At 38.0% G+C, this 19,212-nt stretch overlaps 1 protein-coding gene across 1 annotated transcript in view; it reads right to left on the bottom strand.

Annotated features, from left to right (window-relative positions):
• Positions 1-18,979, bottom strand: part of LOC139781765 (protein CEPU-1-like) — a gene marked incomplete at its 3' end in the record, with an annotated part of 102,913 nt that extends 83,934 nt beyond the window's left edge. The window contains exon 1 of the mRNA XM_071720641.1: positions 18,229-18,979. Within this exon, the coding sequence (XP_071576742.1) occupies positions 18,229-18,553 (325 nt within the window). The remainder of the gene's footprint in view (positions 1-18,228) is intronic.
• Between the last annotated feature and the right edge of the window lie 233 nt (positions 18,980-19,212).

Here is a 19,212-nt window from a genome sequence, read left to right as displayed (position 1 = left end):
AATGTTTCACAGCCATAGCTGTAAAAATATTTCAGGAAATATATCGTAAAAAATAGATTGGAATATCCCTAAAAAATATGGAAGCGGAGCAGCGCGGGACTTAAAATGACGGTTAAACACATCTCCTTGCTTCTTGCTGGTCCGTGTTCAACGTCTAAAATTGGTGAAGACTGTTCATTAACAGAGACCATGTGACTCCGTGCCAAGAAATAGTCGGTCTTTGTTCGGTGTACTGTCTCCACTATCGAGAGTTTAGCACCAGTGCGAGAGCACCGAGAGTAGAGGAGACAAGAGAAAGTAGAGGATATAGAAACTCCTCAGGGAACTGAAGCAAAAATAGAAGAAGAGATCGCGCAGAATAGAAACACAGTCGTGCAGCTGCGCGAAGCGAGGATGTAGATCGAGATAGATACGACCCGGTTTGTTTTCATCTAATTAAGCGCCATTCAGGAGTTTTGGCAACGTTACAACTCGGAGTATGTGCATTAATCACGATGAATTAACATATTCTTGAAACAATTGCATAATAGCTTCTTTTATTTGACATATCTCTTTGGATATTTCTTCAATTTTGGCTTGGCTACTAAATATCTAAACACAGAAATAAATATTACTTTTGTTATTTCTTCTGGGACGAACTTTTCAAGTAAAGTAAGTAAAAAGTTTTTTAGTACAATATTCCAAGTGACAAATATTACATCTGCTATTATATGACAAGATTTCGCTTTTTTATTCATTGTATATTTATTCGCATATGCATAGTTTTCCCTTATGCGTACAATATTAGAAAAAAGGCTAAATATATTACATATGCTAATATGTAAAAAAAATTCTGAAAAGATTAAACAGCTCAAAAAAAACGAAAAATTACGATTTAAATTCGAAATAAAACAATATTAGTCTCTATATTTACCTTTTAAGATTTAAGCTTGACAGGAATTTTTGTGAATATTCGGGATTGCATGTGATGCTGTTCAATAAATTATGTTTGCAATCGCTGCGCGCAGCCCTCTTTGTGTGCAAATGAAAGTAAAATAGCTCAGGGAAAAGGCGTGGAGAAGTGATGAATTAAAGAAAGCGAAAGGGAAACGGCGGCGCAAGAAGACGCGAATTACGTGCAGTCAAAGAGCAGTGTGCAGAAGAATGACACGCGAGCGCCGAGGAATCTAATGAAGGTGAGGAAGAGACAAATGGAAAGCGGGAAGAGAGACAGAGGAGACTGGCGGTAGACACAGATGAAGAAAAAGAGCAAGTATACGGTACCGAAATAGCCGGACATTCCGTTAACTTGGCTCTCTGCAGCTACTCGAGACAGAGAATAAAAGGGTCGAGCGGAGGAAGGAAAGCGGCGTTCGTCTGTCGTGTTTCTCGCCCGGTCCTACCTCGTCTAGGAGCGTTTCAATTACGAAATCCTGCGAAATCGTCCGACGATTCTAGCAGAGTGTTCGTCTACCCGTTATATCCGTCGCTGTGGTGTCCTCTTTGGTCCTATTTCTCTTTTTCTCTCTCCCCTTTCCTACCGTCACTTCCTCCCCCGTTTCTCCTCCTTTCGTTTCGATCTTTCTCTCTTTCTCTTTCCCTTATCGTGTTGCTGAAACGGCTAAATAAAAGAGCCACGTCTATTGTTTGTACGACACAGAGTAAACACCAGTAGCTGCAAAAACCAAAGGCGAGAGCTCCCGGATTGCAGGGTTTCAGTGCTCGGATATTTATGTCCCTCTTTACATTCACGTGTGGCCATTAGTTGACAATTCGACGGCGATTTCCAAACAATTCCGATATTACAACGAGAGAGAGAGAGAGAGAGAGAGAGAGAGAGAGAGAGAGAGAGAGAGAGAGACGCGGTGTTTCGCGATCGCTCGTTTCAACGCGAATCGCGATCGATCGGCAGATTAAAAACTGAACAGTTTCGAAGGTATTTATTACAAAAAGCGTGTCTTATATACATGAAACGTAGAAGTATATTTCCTAATTAGATCAGAGTCTTCCGTATGGCTTGATACATAATTATTGTATTTATAAGACCATTCTGTGCCACCCTTTTCTTCGAGCAGTATGAGAAATTATTTTAAGTCTGGCGTAACTCGAAGTACCAGAAGTTCTAATTGACCTACTTCAGTATTCAACATTGATATTATAGTTGGATCGTGGTCAGGTAACCAAAATCTTTGAATATTTAAACGTATTTTTAATACTCTAGACTGTCATTTCAAATATTTCAGAAATATTTGATCTGAACTGACCGTTGCATTCAAATTTTGTACAATGCCGGCATGCATATCAGTTACTCTCTCTATAATTGTATTAAGCTTAATTTAATCTTAACGAATCAGAGTATGACTTATACCGATGACCCCGCGGACTTTGCAGGTGAAATCTGGCTGTTATGAAGCCGGTCGAATAATGGAGTACAATATAGTACCATTTCGCGCTTAAATTGCCAGACATTGTTTAAGCCCGTGACGAATGATCCTGCGCTTTTCTTAAATCCCGTGAAACTCTAATAAAACAAGGATGTACAGAGTATCGTAATAGTAATAACTATAAATCATTAAAGTGCTAATGTACATTAGATAGTCTCGCGCAACTGTTCAATTGAAAGCATAATTAGCAGTAAATTATCTGAGCAGATATCAACATCGAATTCCTTTGAGACTAGAGACTTGTTACGAGTTTTTATTTCAGTGTATAAATAATTATTATTGTTTTATAAATGTATTAGCTTTGTGCAATAAAAAACTCATTTATGTAAAATAATTAAGACTGCTAGTTCATAATTATTGAATAATGTAAAACGATTATCCTTATTTAATTTAGTACATCTAGCAATTAATTATTTCGCAAATGCAGCAGAACATCGTTACTGGAACAATCTCTTTTTTTTAAATCGCTAAGATGGGGCTCAATTCTTATTACAAAACTTGTTAAACTGCAGGCAGTTCCGAAAAAGCTTTGATACGGCAGTATAATTACACACTTTATCCGGTTGTCGCGGCGCTACGTCAATATCCCGAGTGCACCTCAAATAAAAACGGTTCGAGATTCGAATCGGGATTCACTCTCGTAACGAACGTACGCAAATAAAGATTGTAATTCCTTGCCCATGGTAGGAATAGCGGCTGGCGGTGGCTACGCGCGCCACGCTGTTTTCTAAAAAACAGCCATAGGTCGTATGGTCGATACGTGATGTAGGTTGTCAGACGGTACACACCGATGTCGATGGAATATCACATTATGTAATTATGTGGGTTATTCCCCGCGCGTTTCTTCCGCGCCGTGAATATTTCGCTCGTGGCTCTTGCCGCGGCGCGTATGATTCCGTGGGTGGTTCGGCGCAAAACCGTGGAATCACGTGGAACCTCCACCGGGAGAAATTCCGAACCCGAACTGTTTTAACTCCATTATGACTTTTTCTTTCCGATGGGAGGAATCCAAATCGAATCGTTGTTAGCCATTCCGAAGAACATTGGCGCTAACGTCACGTAAAAAACGTATACGTAAATTGAAACGTGTTTCTCTGTTTTTAGACATGTATCTCACCTTTTCGTTGCCTCTCTCCCCCGCGATTAAACTGCTCTTATTTGTTGAAATAAATCACTGAAGACTAATTGACAAGTGGTCAATAAATTTAAAAAATACGATTATTTTTTACATACATTGTAATTTATTAATGGCATTCAGGATGGTTATTTCCGCAATATTTTTTTCTTCTTGAAAAGTGTTTTATTTAGCATTGAAAAATGATAAATAAGAAAAATATTGAAAATGCAATACTTTTCATTGATACTGGAATATTCTTAGTTCTGTTAGGTACACAAATAGAAGAGCAGGAGAACGGCAATGCTTTCAATATGGCCAATCAATACGGAATATATATCCATATTTATGTAGGTTGGATAACAATAGAATAGAATCAATTAATTTAATTGAAAGATATATATAAATTGACAAAACAATATTTTAAAATAGTAATATATCCGAGAAAAAGAATGTCTCTATAAACATTTATGGTAATCATTGCTTTCTGTTTTAACTTTTAATAAGTGATAAAAAGTTGTAATTGGTAATAAGGAGTCTTTCGGATCTCTTATTTATTTTTTCAGTTTTTCTTTTAATGATTCCTTTAATGTAATGTTTATTATTGTTTATCTGAAATATCTAGGATAAATAAAAAAAATTAATATTTTAAAATCAATATTTTTAATTATTTATTAATTTTTATATCTACCCACAAACGTGAACTAAAAAATGAAGTAGGAGCTCAAAAGCGAATTTTGAGAAATTATATATGTATATCTCGTTACCATCAACTGCGCAATAACATTTATCTCTGGCAATATTAATTAATTAAGATATTAATTATTATCTCAATATAAATATAAACTGAGTATTTTGTGTACATTAACATTTAATGTTCTTATTTGCAAAGGAATATAATATTATAGTAATTTCGATTTCCAATGCTACAAATAAGATAGAATATGTACATCTAAACTGAATAATCGCGCTTATAGATCAATAATCGCATTTCTGTTATTATCGGATAAATGTCGAGACTATTATTATGCATCTAACATCGGGATCTCTTAACTCATTATCATTATATCAGTTCAATAGCAAGGTTTTCATTTCGGTATCTTTGATACAGAAAATGTAAGTCAACTAAGTCATCAATATACATGTAACTTCTCGACTCAGTTCGATTCGAGATCGCAATCAGTTTTCGTATGAAGCTCCGCGATATCAAATCAGGCAGCGAAAACGCAGACTCCTCGAGCCCTCAACTCGAAACGATTCTGAAATCGAAGTTTCTTGGCTATGTAAGCACAGCCGTATTTCTAGCGCTTTCTGAAAGAAAGTCCGGCTGTAGGAAAGTCCACGGGGGTGATTGGTGGACGACGAGTCGGGATTGAGGGTGGTGCACCGTTACGAGAGCGAATAACAATGGCCACATCCGTGTATGCATTTCCGGTCGGTGAGCACCTTCCGGTTGTGAATTACGCGGATGAATAAATAGAGTGGAGACCTAGGTATTCTGGGCTACGGAGAATATTACGAACGACCGGGTACGCGCAAGCATATACATATAAGCTCGTTTAATGAAATTAAAATGAATGGCAAAGGAAGGATTAGCTTCTGCTATACGACGGTCGAATATCCGCGGCGAGAGACGAGAAACCGCTTTGGAAAGCGTTACGCTGGTAGAGGCGAGAAAACTTTTTGCAAGTTAGCTTCTTACTCTATGAATCTATTATGATGAGATTAAAAATTCACCTTTGGACCCACATAAAATAACGGATATTTACTACAAAGTCTTATACATATATAAATAGGTTCTGCTCATTCTATTACAACTTTTCTCATACCCAACAAATAATTGCCATATACCATTGCTACGTGTGTCACGTTGCGATGAAAAGTATTGTTACAGCAATTTCTGCATTGCATGCGAAAAATTACGACATGATCACGTATCGCGATCGAGCTTCTGACAAAAGAATTCATTGCGTATAATACAATTCCACGAGGAAAGTCAACGATCATTTCTTTGAAATATCAGAACAATAATTCAAACATAACAAACGGCCGAATAGTCAAGACGTTGCTGCATACGTTCACGAACTTCTGCTGCATATTTTACGAATCACCAGCTGCGCAAACTCGTGCGGCAACCTCTGCGCAGCGATTTCGGTTTACGAAAATACATTCCTCGCAGAAATGTATATCCTCTTGACTGCGTTTTCATAAACTGAATTTTCCTGAAATTTTCTTCAAAGACCTTCGAGAGCGGCGAGAGAAGAGAAGAAATAGAGATACGCCCGTGAAATTGATAATTTGATAATTATAATAATAGCTCTGTAGCCAGGAAAAGTTAATTTGATTACAATGTTAATATAATTTAGGAATTCCGCAGACAACGTGAAGTAGAAAAATGTATCACACAAAGATATTTTGAAGATATATATATATATATATTAAAGGGAGCAAAATGCGACCGTACTCTTGTGCGGCTTGCAGAGTTGAGTAAAAAAAAAAGTTTCTACGAAGTCAGATTAGGTGCGTCGAGGGTGCGCGCTGTACACACTAAGCGGCTGTGGGGCAAGACTAATTATTCTAATGGGCTACAGTGTTTGTATTTATCGTGTAAATGGTGCATTCAAAGGATCGGTACTGGCCTCTGTGGACGCTTGAGTGCGCATCCATGTCCTCCTCCGCAAGAGCGGAACCGTAACACACATTGTGTCGATCGGTCCATCGAGATTGATGAGATACCGATAACATCGATACAAAGAAAGTGCACTGGGATTTTATTCTCCGCGGCCTTGAATTATTACCATCTCGCTGACTTCGATTATATTAAATATATACTAATGAAAGCATGTTCAAACTCGATTGTATTTTTCAGACAAAATCGTGTAATTTATTTTATTTTACATAAACTGGAGCATCCTGTACATAATAATATTAACGTAAAGTCGTTAGAAACGAACATTTTTTACTCATTTCATTCTAATAAGTATATTTGGACACACAATATATGGTAAAATAATTATAGACACTTGAGCTTATTGCGTATAAGAAAGTAGTACAATCGCGTTATAAAGACCTATATGTAATTATATTTATCAATCAGAAACATATTTATAAATCATTATCTAAATTTAACAGCCAATAAATTATCGAAGAAAATTGAGAAATTTATCAAGAGACATAAATTAATCAAGAGATATGGTAATGTCTCTTGCCAAGTGTACGTGCCCGCGACAGAGAGATAGAGTACACGCGCCCAGGTATAGCGAGACAGAAAGTATATCTATATCTGAATCATCGAGTTGAGCGGAGACACGGTTGTCGTATCATAAAAATGGCTAAGTGAAATTTTTAATAGGCTCAATCGCTTGCTTAGGGTAATATTTTGGGTATAATAAAAGTGTATTTATTTTTTTCTACATTGAATATTAAGAGAGACTTTTTAATGTGGTATATATCTTAAAATCGGATAATTTAAATTTTTAAGAAACGTCATCATTATCATCATCATCAACGTCGTCGTCATCGTCGTCCCAATATCCGGTTTATAAACCGACATTTCAATATTCACGTACACCCCCACACACTCCTAAGCATCCTTCACACCCTTATCTTCAGCGGCTTCACCCACGTCATTCACCTGACCACTCCCCACTTCCTTCCCATTCCAAAGACCTTAATACACTCCGATACGTCCTAACATAGTCCAATACACCCTTACCCATCCACACACATTACCACCCACCCCCACTCCCCCCACCCATACCTCTCATCCCAAATACCTCAATACATCCCGACACGTTTCAACATAGCTCAACACACTCTTACTCACCAAACACAATAACCCATATTCTGAACGCACTTTTATCGATAAATGTGTGCATTTATTTCTGAGATGCTATAGTTCATGTTACATATGTTCTAGCATTTCAGAAATAAATGCGCGCATTTGTCGATAAAAGTGCGTTTAGAATACGGGTCATTATCACCAATCTCACCCCAAACACCTCAATATACCTCTCAGAATATCCCTCAATACACGTCTCACCATAACTTAACACACCCTTACTCATCCACACACATCACTACTGGTGAGACGCACCCCTACTCCCCTAAATAACAGAATATTTTGTCCAAAAAAATTGGGCGTTGCTAAACAAATATCCATGCAAATGTTTCATGTGCATGTGTGAAATTTGTGTGAATAAAGAGCGAATTTAATTTAAAATATAAATATTTTGAGATACATGTGCGAAGGAGATTTAGGATAGTTTACCTATACATTACATAAAGAGACGACTTCCTTTCTCTGAAACAGTCACTTGCGTATTGCTTGCTCATAGAGGAAGCTTTTTTTATTTAGCAACGCCAAGTTTTTTGGGCGAAATATTCTGTTATTTCAATTAGCATAATAATTAAAGAATTAAATGTTATGATACACAAATTTTTTACTCAATACTAAATTCTTTTGTATTAAATATTTTACTATTCTATTAAGTATAGTATGATAAGAGAATTAAATTTTATTATGTGTATAAACTCGTTCTCAATTTGACGCGACGTTTGACGTCACTACTTTTATAGCAAAAATAGATTAAACCAATATTGTTTCGCAAAATAGCTTTTCAAGAGCGCGCGGATGCTTTGCGCTCTTTTTTACCTTTTTTTAAAAAGGCATTTTTTATAGTATTTAATTTACAATGCGCAATTCTGAACTTTACATTTGCATTTATGCTATATTTATCGTTTTGACATGGAAATATCTTGATATCTTAATTCTTATACCTATTTCTAGATCGAATCATTTGTCATCTCTCTGAACCTCTCATTACTGATATATGTATAACTTACATCATTCCTGCTACTGATAAGCAAAATTGCGCGGTTTTTTTTTCACGCTAACATTTTTTATATGATGTGTTTTCCCCATTGCTTTCCAAGTCAGGGATCATCTCCTCGATTTCCAACGCGACGGATTCGATTCCTTCGCAACGGGAATGCGACTTCTCCTGAAACGACCGTGCCGATCAATTTATACGCGCATTCTTTACTCCTTCGATTCGCGAATGCAGATGGTGTCTGCCTCGACGTCGCGTCGGGAGTGTCGGGACCCTCGACGGTGTCCCCTCGTAGACGTCGCGTCGACGCCGTAACGGTGGTGGAACTTTAATTCGCGTTTTCGGATTTCCAATATCGTAAAGCGAAAGAAGACGACGAGTAATACATGACGGTCGATAAGGATAACTTCCTTTCGATAGGCGACGGAAGCACGGAGGGCGAGGGGTAGCGATGGCGGCACAGGATGGGCGCGGGGTTGAAGGGGGTTATTTCGTGACTGCTACCTGCGCGCCACGTGTATTATCATATTTATAACTCGGTTCGACCCGTGGAAACGTGAAAAAGCTGGGGAATGGACTTGGCGCGGCAGACGGAATCCGTCCAATGTGACGCGCTCAAGGATATCACGGTAGGATCAAAGTGCGAATCGAGTATGTTAATAAGATCTACTGTCACCGATAAACTCTATCTATCTCTCTTTCCCCCCCCTTTTCATGTGATAAGTCAAGACGTCCCTGAAATAGCCGCATCAAACCTTGAGAATTTATTTCATATTTATTGTGAGAATTTAAGAAAAAGTCATGCAGATAGGGAAATTATTTTTTCTTTTTTTTTTAACCGTGGCAAAATTTTATTGAAGTACCTAGCAAGATTATAAATATAAATATTATTGCTATTTTTTGTTTCTAGTTTTTTTCTGTTTCTTTCATTTACTTTTTCCGCAGTTAGTAATAATAAAATATTTATTGTGTCAATTTGATATTATAGTGCGATAAATGTCTGTCAAAGTAAAGCTTTTATCTATGTTGAGTCAATATGAAGCGTGTATCATTGAGAAAGAAAATTTTTTTAACATTTCCTTTAAAATAAAAAAAGAGAAATATTTATTTTAAAATCAGATGTCTTTTCACTATTAAAATAGAATATAATACACGTAAAATTTAGTCTTTTTTTACTTCAGCGGCGCTACAATGTGTGCATTATAAATACGAATTTCATATGATATATTAGAAGACAACCCAAAGACTGTATATTTTTATGACTACCTCCTTATATTATTTATTAACAGCTTACTATACTTGCTATTTCTTATTCATTTTTATTCTCAATCACTCCCATAATTCCCCCAATTCATTCTATTATTAAAATATATCATTCTGTCGGGATAGAAAGGGGGCAATTTGATAATACATACGTATTATCAAAATATGATATTATTCAAAGGAAATAGTGGAATATATTCGAAGATTTAACCTTTCGACAGGACCTGAGTTTTAAATAAATGTTTTAGCGAGAAGTTTTACTTTCCTAGAATGAGGGTGAACAACAGACTAAACTCATTCCGTTTACGCGCGTGGTTCGCAACCACGGACAGAGGAAGATGTTGCATCTTCCAGGAAGGGAAAAGATCCCTTCTCTCGGTATACATTCGGTAAGCTTCGAGAATACAAATAGGTGGATTCTCTGGGGACGAATAGGAGATTAATCAGAAGATAATTTTTGTTAATAAAGAATAAGGACGCTTGTGCATGTTTTTAGATCGCTCGATTCCGTATGCTGAAATATCTGAAATATTAAGCGATGCGTTTTCTTAAATTTACAAAAAATGCGTGCATTTATAATAAAGCTATGTAAAGCTATGTCAATAAAATCAGCACCGTAAAATATCATTTTGAAAATGTTATTTTAAAAATGTAGCGATCGATATATATCACCAGACATTCTGAATTCTTTTATCATTTTTTAAAACTATCATCAAAATGTGTTAAAATACTTTTTATAACTATGCTTTAAAGAGCATGTTTCTTGATCGGTCTTGAATTGTTTTTGAACTTATTTCTTCGCAATATAATTATTTATATGCGAAAAAATCTTATATAGCATAACATGCATTACGCAAGACCAATCGAAACTGATGTATAACAGGCGTAAAAGAGTTAACACGCAATGTCACCTAAAACGTATTGCGAAATTTTACTGCAAGTTCCAATTCGCCCCACGAAACTTAAATCTTCCGCAATGCAGTGCGCTACTTCCCGCGATCATTCACTCACTCTCTCTCCCTCCCTCCCCCCACTCTTTCCCGCTCTTTCTCGGGTACTTGGATTCTGTTATTCCGGTAGTAACGGACGCTCGACGAATTTACTGATTTTCACTCCTAGCACGAAGTCCGACGTCTACTGCGTAACGAGGAGTCAAGCTCTTTCGAGTAGAAGACCATCGAACTGGCCGTCGCCAAAAAGGTCGCAGAAGCGAGTAACGTTAGGTGACGGCGTAACGACAAGAGAGGTTGGTAGGAGGCAGGATGGTGGTGGTAGGATGGAAAGGACCCTAACTTCCTAACCGAATTGTTAACTCGGCAGCAGTCGGACAGGAGCAAACTTGTCCGTTAACTTCTTGCCGAGGAGCGAGCGGAGCGAGCGAGCGAGCGAGGCGGGCGATTGCGAAATGAAAGAAGAGAACGCACGGGGGGCGAGTGGTAGAGGGGGAGGGCGAGGGAAAGGGAGGGGGAAGGTAAAAAGGAAAATCAGCCCGCAAAGAGGGCTGATTTAGTAAACGTAATTTGAATATCTGATTGCTGATGGCTTTAAGTTTCGTTGTATCTCCTCGCACTGCGTGGCGCGAACGTCTTAACCCGCGTCCCGTCATCTTCTGTCATTTTCCTCGTCCGTTTTTTTCTTCTTCTCCGCCGATCTGCCTGGCTCACTTTGTATCCCTCCACTGGATATTTCGCTCGTCCGAAGTGGTACAATGGAAAATGGCGGGTGGAAAACCCGACTCTGCACTCCCACCCCCATCCCCACCCCCTCCCCCTCGCCGCTATAGAACTTGAAATTATTTAGATTTTATAACACAATAGCGAACTTTATGAGATGGGCCCCCGGTATACCTACATTTCCATAAGAATTTAATAATACCGCAACACAGTGCGCAATTAATGTACTTTTTTGCCTTGTTAGAGAGCAGCTATTGCGAAAGGCGGCAATTCTCAAAGGGAGACGTTCTCCGCCACGACGTAATAAGAATTATATCCTTGGCTGGCATAATATCTCGAATGACGCTTCTGACGCAGATTGGCAGAAACGTTGGATCACGGTCCCGGTTGTCTGCCGATCTACTCTCCGCAAATCCGCTTGAACAGGCAACTAAAAGCTTTTTCCACCCTGGCGCGATCATAAACGTGAAAAAGAAATTTTACAAATCTTGCGACTTACGATTTCGCCAAAATAATTGCCGACGACACAAAAGTGAGTCATATATCATTGTGAAACGAATGCTAAATTTATGTTAAATCGAAGTAAAGCAATTTGCTTAAAATCTTTAGCGTTTCTAATGATGTCCTTATTATACAATTCCTTCGGCATCACAAATGACAAAAATCCATAACAAATCCTACCCCCAAAAAATAATCGAATACATAATGTATTAAAATAAAAATCTGAAAAATAAATCGAAATTTTTAACTTTAAATTATGAGATCGTGTTGAACAATAAGCAGATTAATTAACAATGATATCAATTCCCCATTATTTTAACACCTTCAAGTTAATAACGCTCCGCACAATTGCCCGTGCTTTAAGCTCGACCGACCCTACGTGGAACATTCCAAAGCCAATAAATCGCCGCGCACCTCTCGAAGGCCAGATTTGTAATCCCCCTACGGACTTCTCGGTCGCCCGGTATCACCCTCTAACCGCGTAGCCACAGAGGCTTTGCCTTGCCAGTGGATTCAGAAACCGGTTGCGGCAATCTCAAATATTAATGGCCCACGTATACCACGACCACTGTTTTAACGTCTTTTTCCTTCGAGGCAATCCTAAAAGTTAGAGAAAAAAAGTAGGGGGGAAAAAAAGAGAATAAGGAGGAGTTGAGAAGGGAACGGCTACCGTTATTGGCCGAACAGAGACGCGTAGGATGGAGAGAACCGGAACGTTATCTCGTACACGGAACGTACGATAAATGATGGGCGTGAAAAGCAAAATTGGCAAACAATAAAATTGAAATATAAAAAAAAATTGAATTATTCTATTTGTGCGTTTAAAGAAATGCGGAGAGCTTATTTTACGAGAATGGAGGCTCTCACGCGCGTGTAAACGCACGTAAAAAAGCGAGTAAATAATTAATATATTCATGAGAGACACAACAAATAATGGTGCATATCAAAGATGGAAGTTGTTGGTAGTCGAGAGAGCTGAGATATTCGCGAGAAGAGACCCACGGAAGAGAAAGCTTTCCTTCCACACGTACGCACGCCGGGGATGCGAGAAAGAGAAGGAGAGAGGGAGAGAGAAAGAAAAAAAAAGGAAGAAACGGGAAGACGAGCTGAAAGGCAGTGGCGGTGAAGGTGCGAAGTTGACTCGAGGTGGGGAGCTGAGCGGAAGAGAGGAGAGAAAACGAGAGGATGAGAGAGCTTCGAGTATTTCGCCAACTTGGTAAGCCGAGTCGAGATCGCTCACGCGAGGATTTCTTCTCGGGGAAACACGTTCTCCTTTCCTCACCTTTCGCCCCTCTCTTTTCTTTCTTGCGCACCCGTTTCCTTTCTTTACCTCTCACCCGGCCCCTCGTTCTCCCAACTCTGTCTGCTCCACTACGTTGCGGGACCAAATCTTTCGCGAACAGATTAAGCTGCGGAATATCGAGTAATTTGGGATGTCAAATACAGCTATAATGACATGTTTACGTATACACGCTTTTCCTATAATCCGTAATAAAAAAAAAAGAAATAAAAGGGAGCGGAATATTAAAAAGATTAGTAATTTCAGTATACATTTTATATATTTATGTAATATAATATTTTAATAGAAAATACTATAGGATTAATCTCTTTAAATTATAAATAAAAACGCAAACATTTGATAATAATATATTATTATATATTTATTATAATAATAAAATTTAACGATACACAATAATTTATAATCTAATAATTAATAATATAAAATCGACTATTTCATGATATAATAATAAAATGTATAAATTCTATAAATATTGAATTTAATCTATAAACAATATGGATTTATTTTAAATTTATTATATATTTGCGAAAATTATTTTGGCTATATTGCAAAACGAACTTTTTCAAGCACGCATGCATTAAAAAAAAAACATGCGCACCATAAATCGTCTCATTCACTCTCCCGTTTGTACGCATTATTGAAGAAATTAAAAATATATTTATTCCAAAAAATTATATTTCCCAACTCTGCTTCCTCTCCTTTGTTTTTTTCTCCAAATTTTCTCCCTCAAGAAAGGCGTCGGCATATCCTCCATACACCGATAGATACCTGCCCGAAGGGAGATAAGAAGAGGGTCGAGAAAGAACGTTCAATGACTGAACCATGATCAAAGATAATTTCCGATCAAAGATTAAGGATTACTCCCGTGAGCCGCACGGCCCGTCTAGGAATCAAAGTCTGCCGAAATATAAAATGCATGAAGCGAGAATCCCAGGGGTGCGCAGCACGTGAAGCTCCCCCCTTGTCTCTGTCTTTCTCTCTCTCTCTGTCTCTCTCTGTCTCTCTCTCTCTGTTTATACGTGTATACGAATGAATATGTGTTCAGAAGCGAACAACTCCCACCCACTTTATCCCACTTAAAGGCAGATGACGTACGATCGCTGCACACGCACATACACTTGCCTTGTGCATATTATATAGTAATAATAAAATAGTAAAAAGGTGAGGAATATATACGAAAATACTACAAGAGATATTTCTTGAATTACGCATTACCAAAAAGATGCTTGTAATACATCGTATGTCTTCCTCTGTACTCTCTTTTCCAATTTCAATAAAGTTTTTAACAAAATATGCGAACGTAGCTTTTAAACTGTAAATTAAAAGAATCTATCCTTGTAAAATAAATTTCGAGGAATAAATTACAAATAAATAACAACATTTTATTCTTCTTCTTCAAACTTTAATGAGACTTCAATTTGAACAACACTTTTACCACGTTATAAAAACATGGTTATAAAATATAGTTACGCAAACATGTTACAAATTATAATGTATATAAATATTTCGGACATGAATGTCCGTTAATTCATATAGAATCTCTAAACGATTTGAGGAATAGTTTTTTTCTCCTTTGTTAAACGTACCGTAATCATGATTATCTACGCTGTATAGAGGGATGAGCGCCTTTTACGGAGCCGAACAATTGGCCGAAATGTATGGAAATCTTTCGTATTTTCGACACGTATAAGCACAGGCCTCGCGCTTCGGACATTAGATATTAGATTTAGCACCCTTACAACTGTCGCCGTACATAATTAGGGGTGGCTTCCCCTATCGAAACAGATGGCAACCCTTAGGCTACGAGATAATTTCGCGGAGAACAGTTGGGAAAGAGACCATGGCCCCTGGTGTAGAACAGAAAGACAGCAAGGAGAAAAAATGTATAAGGAAAGAGAAAGGGAAGGGCAGACAAATGCCGGCTAAGAATAGAAGACTCCCGCACACCGACGATAAGTTCGACGAACGGGAAACGCGCGCGAAAAAAAGGCCAATATACGACTCGACAATCGTTATCAAATTTCTTCAATAATTCATTGAAATTAGATAAGCGCGCGCGCGCGCGCGCGGGGCAACGGCGGCAGCGGCGGAATGGATATCGGGCTCGTACACCAAGTACGTATTAAACGTAACGGCGGCGAGGCAATCGGCAGTAACCGGACTAAAGTGGTTTTATTCGTCGTTCAGTGCGATCAGATATGGAGACAATGAAAGACCCTCCATATTCCCGATCGTGGACCACGGGATCTATCTATCTCTATCCGATGCGAGACTACGTTACCTAAAAGATTGTGCTCGAGAGCAGTAACATGCGAATTGAATGACCACCGTATAAAATTCGCATCCACCGCGACCGCCAGCGGAAGGGGGTGGGATGAGGGAACGGGGGGATGATAATGGGCACTCGCCAGCCTGATTTCAAGACCGGCAATCTGTGCGTTCGTAAAGACAATTGGATTTGGAAATCACGCCACTCACCCCGAGGCTTAACGCATCCACATTGTTTCAGTAGATGTAAATTCGATTGATGACCAGCTGATCGCGCAACTCTTTTCAAAAATTTTTTTCACAGATTTTCACGAATATACACGAGCACATTGAGCACATTGAGAAACTGCATCTTAATATATCGGTCTTCTTTATTTTTCAAAATTTATGATGTTTTCATACGTATCGTATAATGTATATACATACAATTAAGCTTTTATAAGAGTTGTTAAAATGAGTTTACATAAAAAAATTTAATTTACATTTTATTAAATATACAATACCTAGTTGTAGTAAAATCTAGTAAAATTTTAGTTGTTTTCAATGAAGCTATTAATTTATTGTATTCATTATTATTGCACAATGCATTATTATATTTACAACGTCCGATCCAAAATAACTTATTACGTAAAACCCACTTTAGACGATTTCAAGATAGAATAGCATTTACAATTTAATATATATGTATATATATACCGTGTATTTTGATCTGTCTATTTTAATGTATATTTTGATATATTATGTTCAAATTTTTACTCTTGTTGAATGTTTTATATTACGTTTTGAGTTATAGACCATCTAAAATAGGAGTTTCACATAATATATTTATAACATATCTCACAACGATAGCTAATAAATTGCTGATATAAATTCTTATAAAAAAGCGAAACATAAGGGAAGAAGAGCGCTTTCGTGTATTACAATGAGGCGTGTACTACGATGTAAACGACACCAGCATGGAGAGGAGCATTAATTTGCATCTGCTTTCGTACTCTACCACTTCCGAAAATTTTATTCGCTCGCCGTTTAATTGTGGTATACGCGAAATAATAAAGTGGAAGTAAAAGGCGGATGTGCGGAAAGAAAAGTGTGCCGGGAGCTTAATACCCCGTGTAAGTAGTAGCCACTGCATTACAGTCAGATTCATTTGCATGCACTTTTACATCCTTCCGTCCTCAAAAAATATTTATCGCCCGAGGTTTCACCGTGACGCCTCGCTTATGAATTATGCATGTGAAGCACGCGCGCAGGACGTAGCTCATTCCTAGCGCAATTTCGCCATTGAAGCGTAATTTCAGCAAGCTCGGGTATTAGAGCCCCTCGAGCAGCTTTTTCGTGATAGTGCTTACGAGGGAGAACGAAAAGACGTGTCATTCGGAACGACGATGATCACCTCAATTGCGTCGAAGAGAAGAGCACCGTGCGTATTAACTTCATGCTACGCCCCAAGTGCGAATATGAATTTTATTTCACACGTAAAAGTAACGAAATGCATCTTCCTTCGCTGTTAATTAGGCGCGCGACGATACTGTTGCGTTGTGGGTACTCTTATATATAATTTTGGGACTTTACAAATTCTATTCAATGCGTCTTTAGATTTACAATTAATAGCATCTACATATTAAAAAAAAATGTTTTCCCTGACAATAATATTAAAACAATATGTTGATTACATTATTTTATATATAGTTATACATATAGTTTTATATACTGTTATATACATAGATAAATGTTATATCGCATATGAAATTTTTCTGAACTTTTGTTTTATATTTTGGTAGATTCTAAATTAAAAAATATAATTTTTCTTCTTCATAAAGAAGTGTGATCTCCAAAATTATATTTTGCTCTTTGATCATTTAACACAAATTAGCAATTCATTTTCGTCGTATGTAACATTGCAAAGCTATAATATATCAGAACATTGTATACCATTGTCAGCACCAGATTTAATGTGACCAAAATTAAATCCGAGATTACCGATCGAACAGTACGGGTTTAAGTCACCATACAAACAAACGTGGGAGACACCAGCGGAGGATATGCGGTGGATAGTTTATATTTAATTATGTCACCAACTTTTGCAATATATATTCATCGATTACAAAACTGAAACTATATAATTAATAGCGGAATTGAATCGTTATAATCGTTATATAACTCTATGGATTGATATAATTACAAAATATATATATATATATATATATAATATATATATCGTGAGGTAATTATGAATAATTATGTACCGTTATCTCAACAAAGTCATCTATCACCTCTATTATAAACCAAACCAAGAACGCCAATTTATGGTACACCGATATACACGCAGGAACGCGTGTAAATTATTTCGAATAATATTTCTCGACTGAAAAATAAAAGGCTTTATTCTCAATTTGCAAGCTATTAAATTTTAACAATAATATTTTCTTATTGAAAAGGATTGAGGAAAATTAAAATATACCCTATCTTTTTAAAGTAAAGGTAAAAATATTAAATTAAATAGTCTTTTTGCATGATGATCAGTCATTTTTATTTAATACTACAGAATACCAGAAATAAATACAGCATTATATGATTTTTGTTTATAAGTACAAATGTTAATTTGCATTAAAAAAAAATTGTATTTGAGACTTTATAAAATTTGTTCAGAATCCGTATTGCTTTAATTAATTGCTTGCCTCAACCGTTATGCGAAATAGAATTATTGGCAAACAGTTATAACTGTATATATAACTATATATAATTATATATAACTGTTATAAATGACGATAATTTGGCTAAACCAAAATCGACAATTATTCATGTGTTTTCTCTTTGAGAGATATTATATCGCATAGGACAAATTTAACATTACCAGTAGTAAACGCTGCGAATGTCGACCGACCATTCTGCAGCAGAAGGCAAGCGAAAACAACGACCGCCACCATCCTCGGTAGGAAATTAAAAGTCATCCCCTTCCTCCTTCCAGCATGTAGCTGCATCACCGATATCCGATTAACAAATTCGATGTCACGAATATAAGATCCGCATTCGCATTCTATCGGTTCACCAGTCGAGTCCCTCCAGTCACTGCCAATTACCCCAAGACGACACTCGCTCCGTTCCTCGGGAGTCCAGCAAGGACAAGCGTTAAAGCACTTCTCGCGTTGATCCGAGGGAGCCCCGGTGCGATCTTTCATCAAGAGGACCTGGTACTAGAGCTATGTCAGAATTTTGTAAAAGATTATGTCCTCGCGATGCATCCTAGACGTGTCCCAAGTGAAGAGAGGCGCGATGTCACTTCTTCGTAATGTCAACAAGCGTGTCTTATTTCGAGAAAAATAGGGAATGCACCGATATTTCTTATCTCTTCTCTCGGCAACTCGCGAGATTCTCGCGAGTGTACGCGCGATATCGTAGCGGCGAGTTAACGTCCCTCGTCAGTTACGTTAGGTACCCGGTGTTTCGACTTGGGGCGCGATACGAGAACGGCTCCCAGCAAGTGCGCGCTTGGGACGCCCGGCGTCGACTGGCGTTCATAGAGGTACCAGTAGAACCGGTCGGCGGCACACGCCGCCGTCCCGGCATCACGGCGCAGATCTCTGCCACCCCCCTGCAAGACCTCTCACCCTTTCCTGAACCAGGCCAATCGGCGCTTGCGAGTCACCGCCCATCGCGTTGCGAGGGCGGCACCGCGCCCGAATTAAGATTTTCGACTTTTCTTAGTCGGGTCTACTCCCGCCAGCTATCTGTCTATTCTCCTTTTGCCCTCTCTCGCACCATGTTCTCTCAGCATCACGCATTGTCCCCTCATTTGAGAGAGCCTGTCCCCTCTTTCCTCTTCCTTTTTTTCTTCTTT

Source organism: Temnothorax nylanderi, unplaced genomic scaffold (assembly GCF_030848795.1).
Source record: "Temnothorax nylanderi isolate EJ_2023f unplaced genomic scaffold, tnyl_v1.0 TNYL_tig0361_pilon, whole genome shotgun sequence".
NCBI classification, from domain to species: domain Eukaryota; kingdom Metazoa; phylum Arthropoda; class Insecta; order Hymenoptera; family Formicidae; genus Temnothorax; species Temnothorax nylanderi.
Note: the sequence above shows the minus strand (reverse complement) of the source record. Positions and strands in the feature narration are given on the sequence as shown.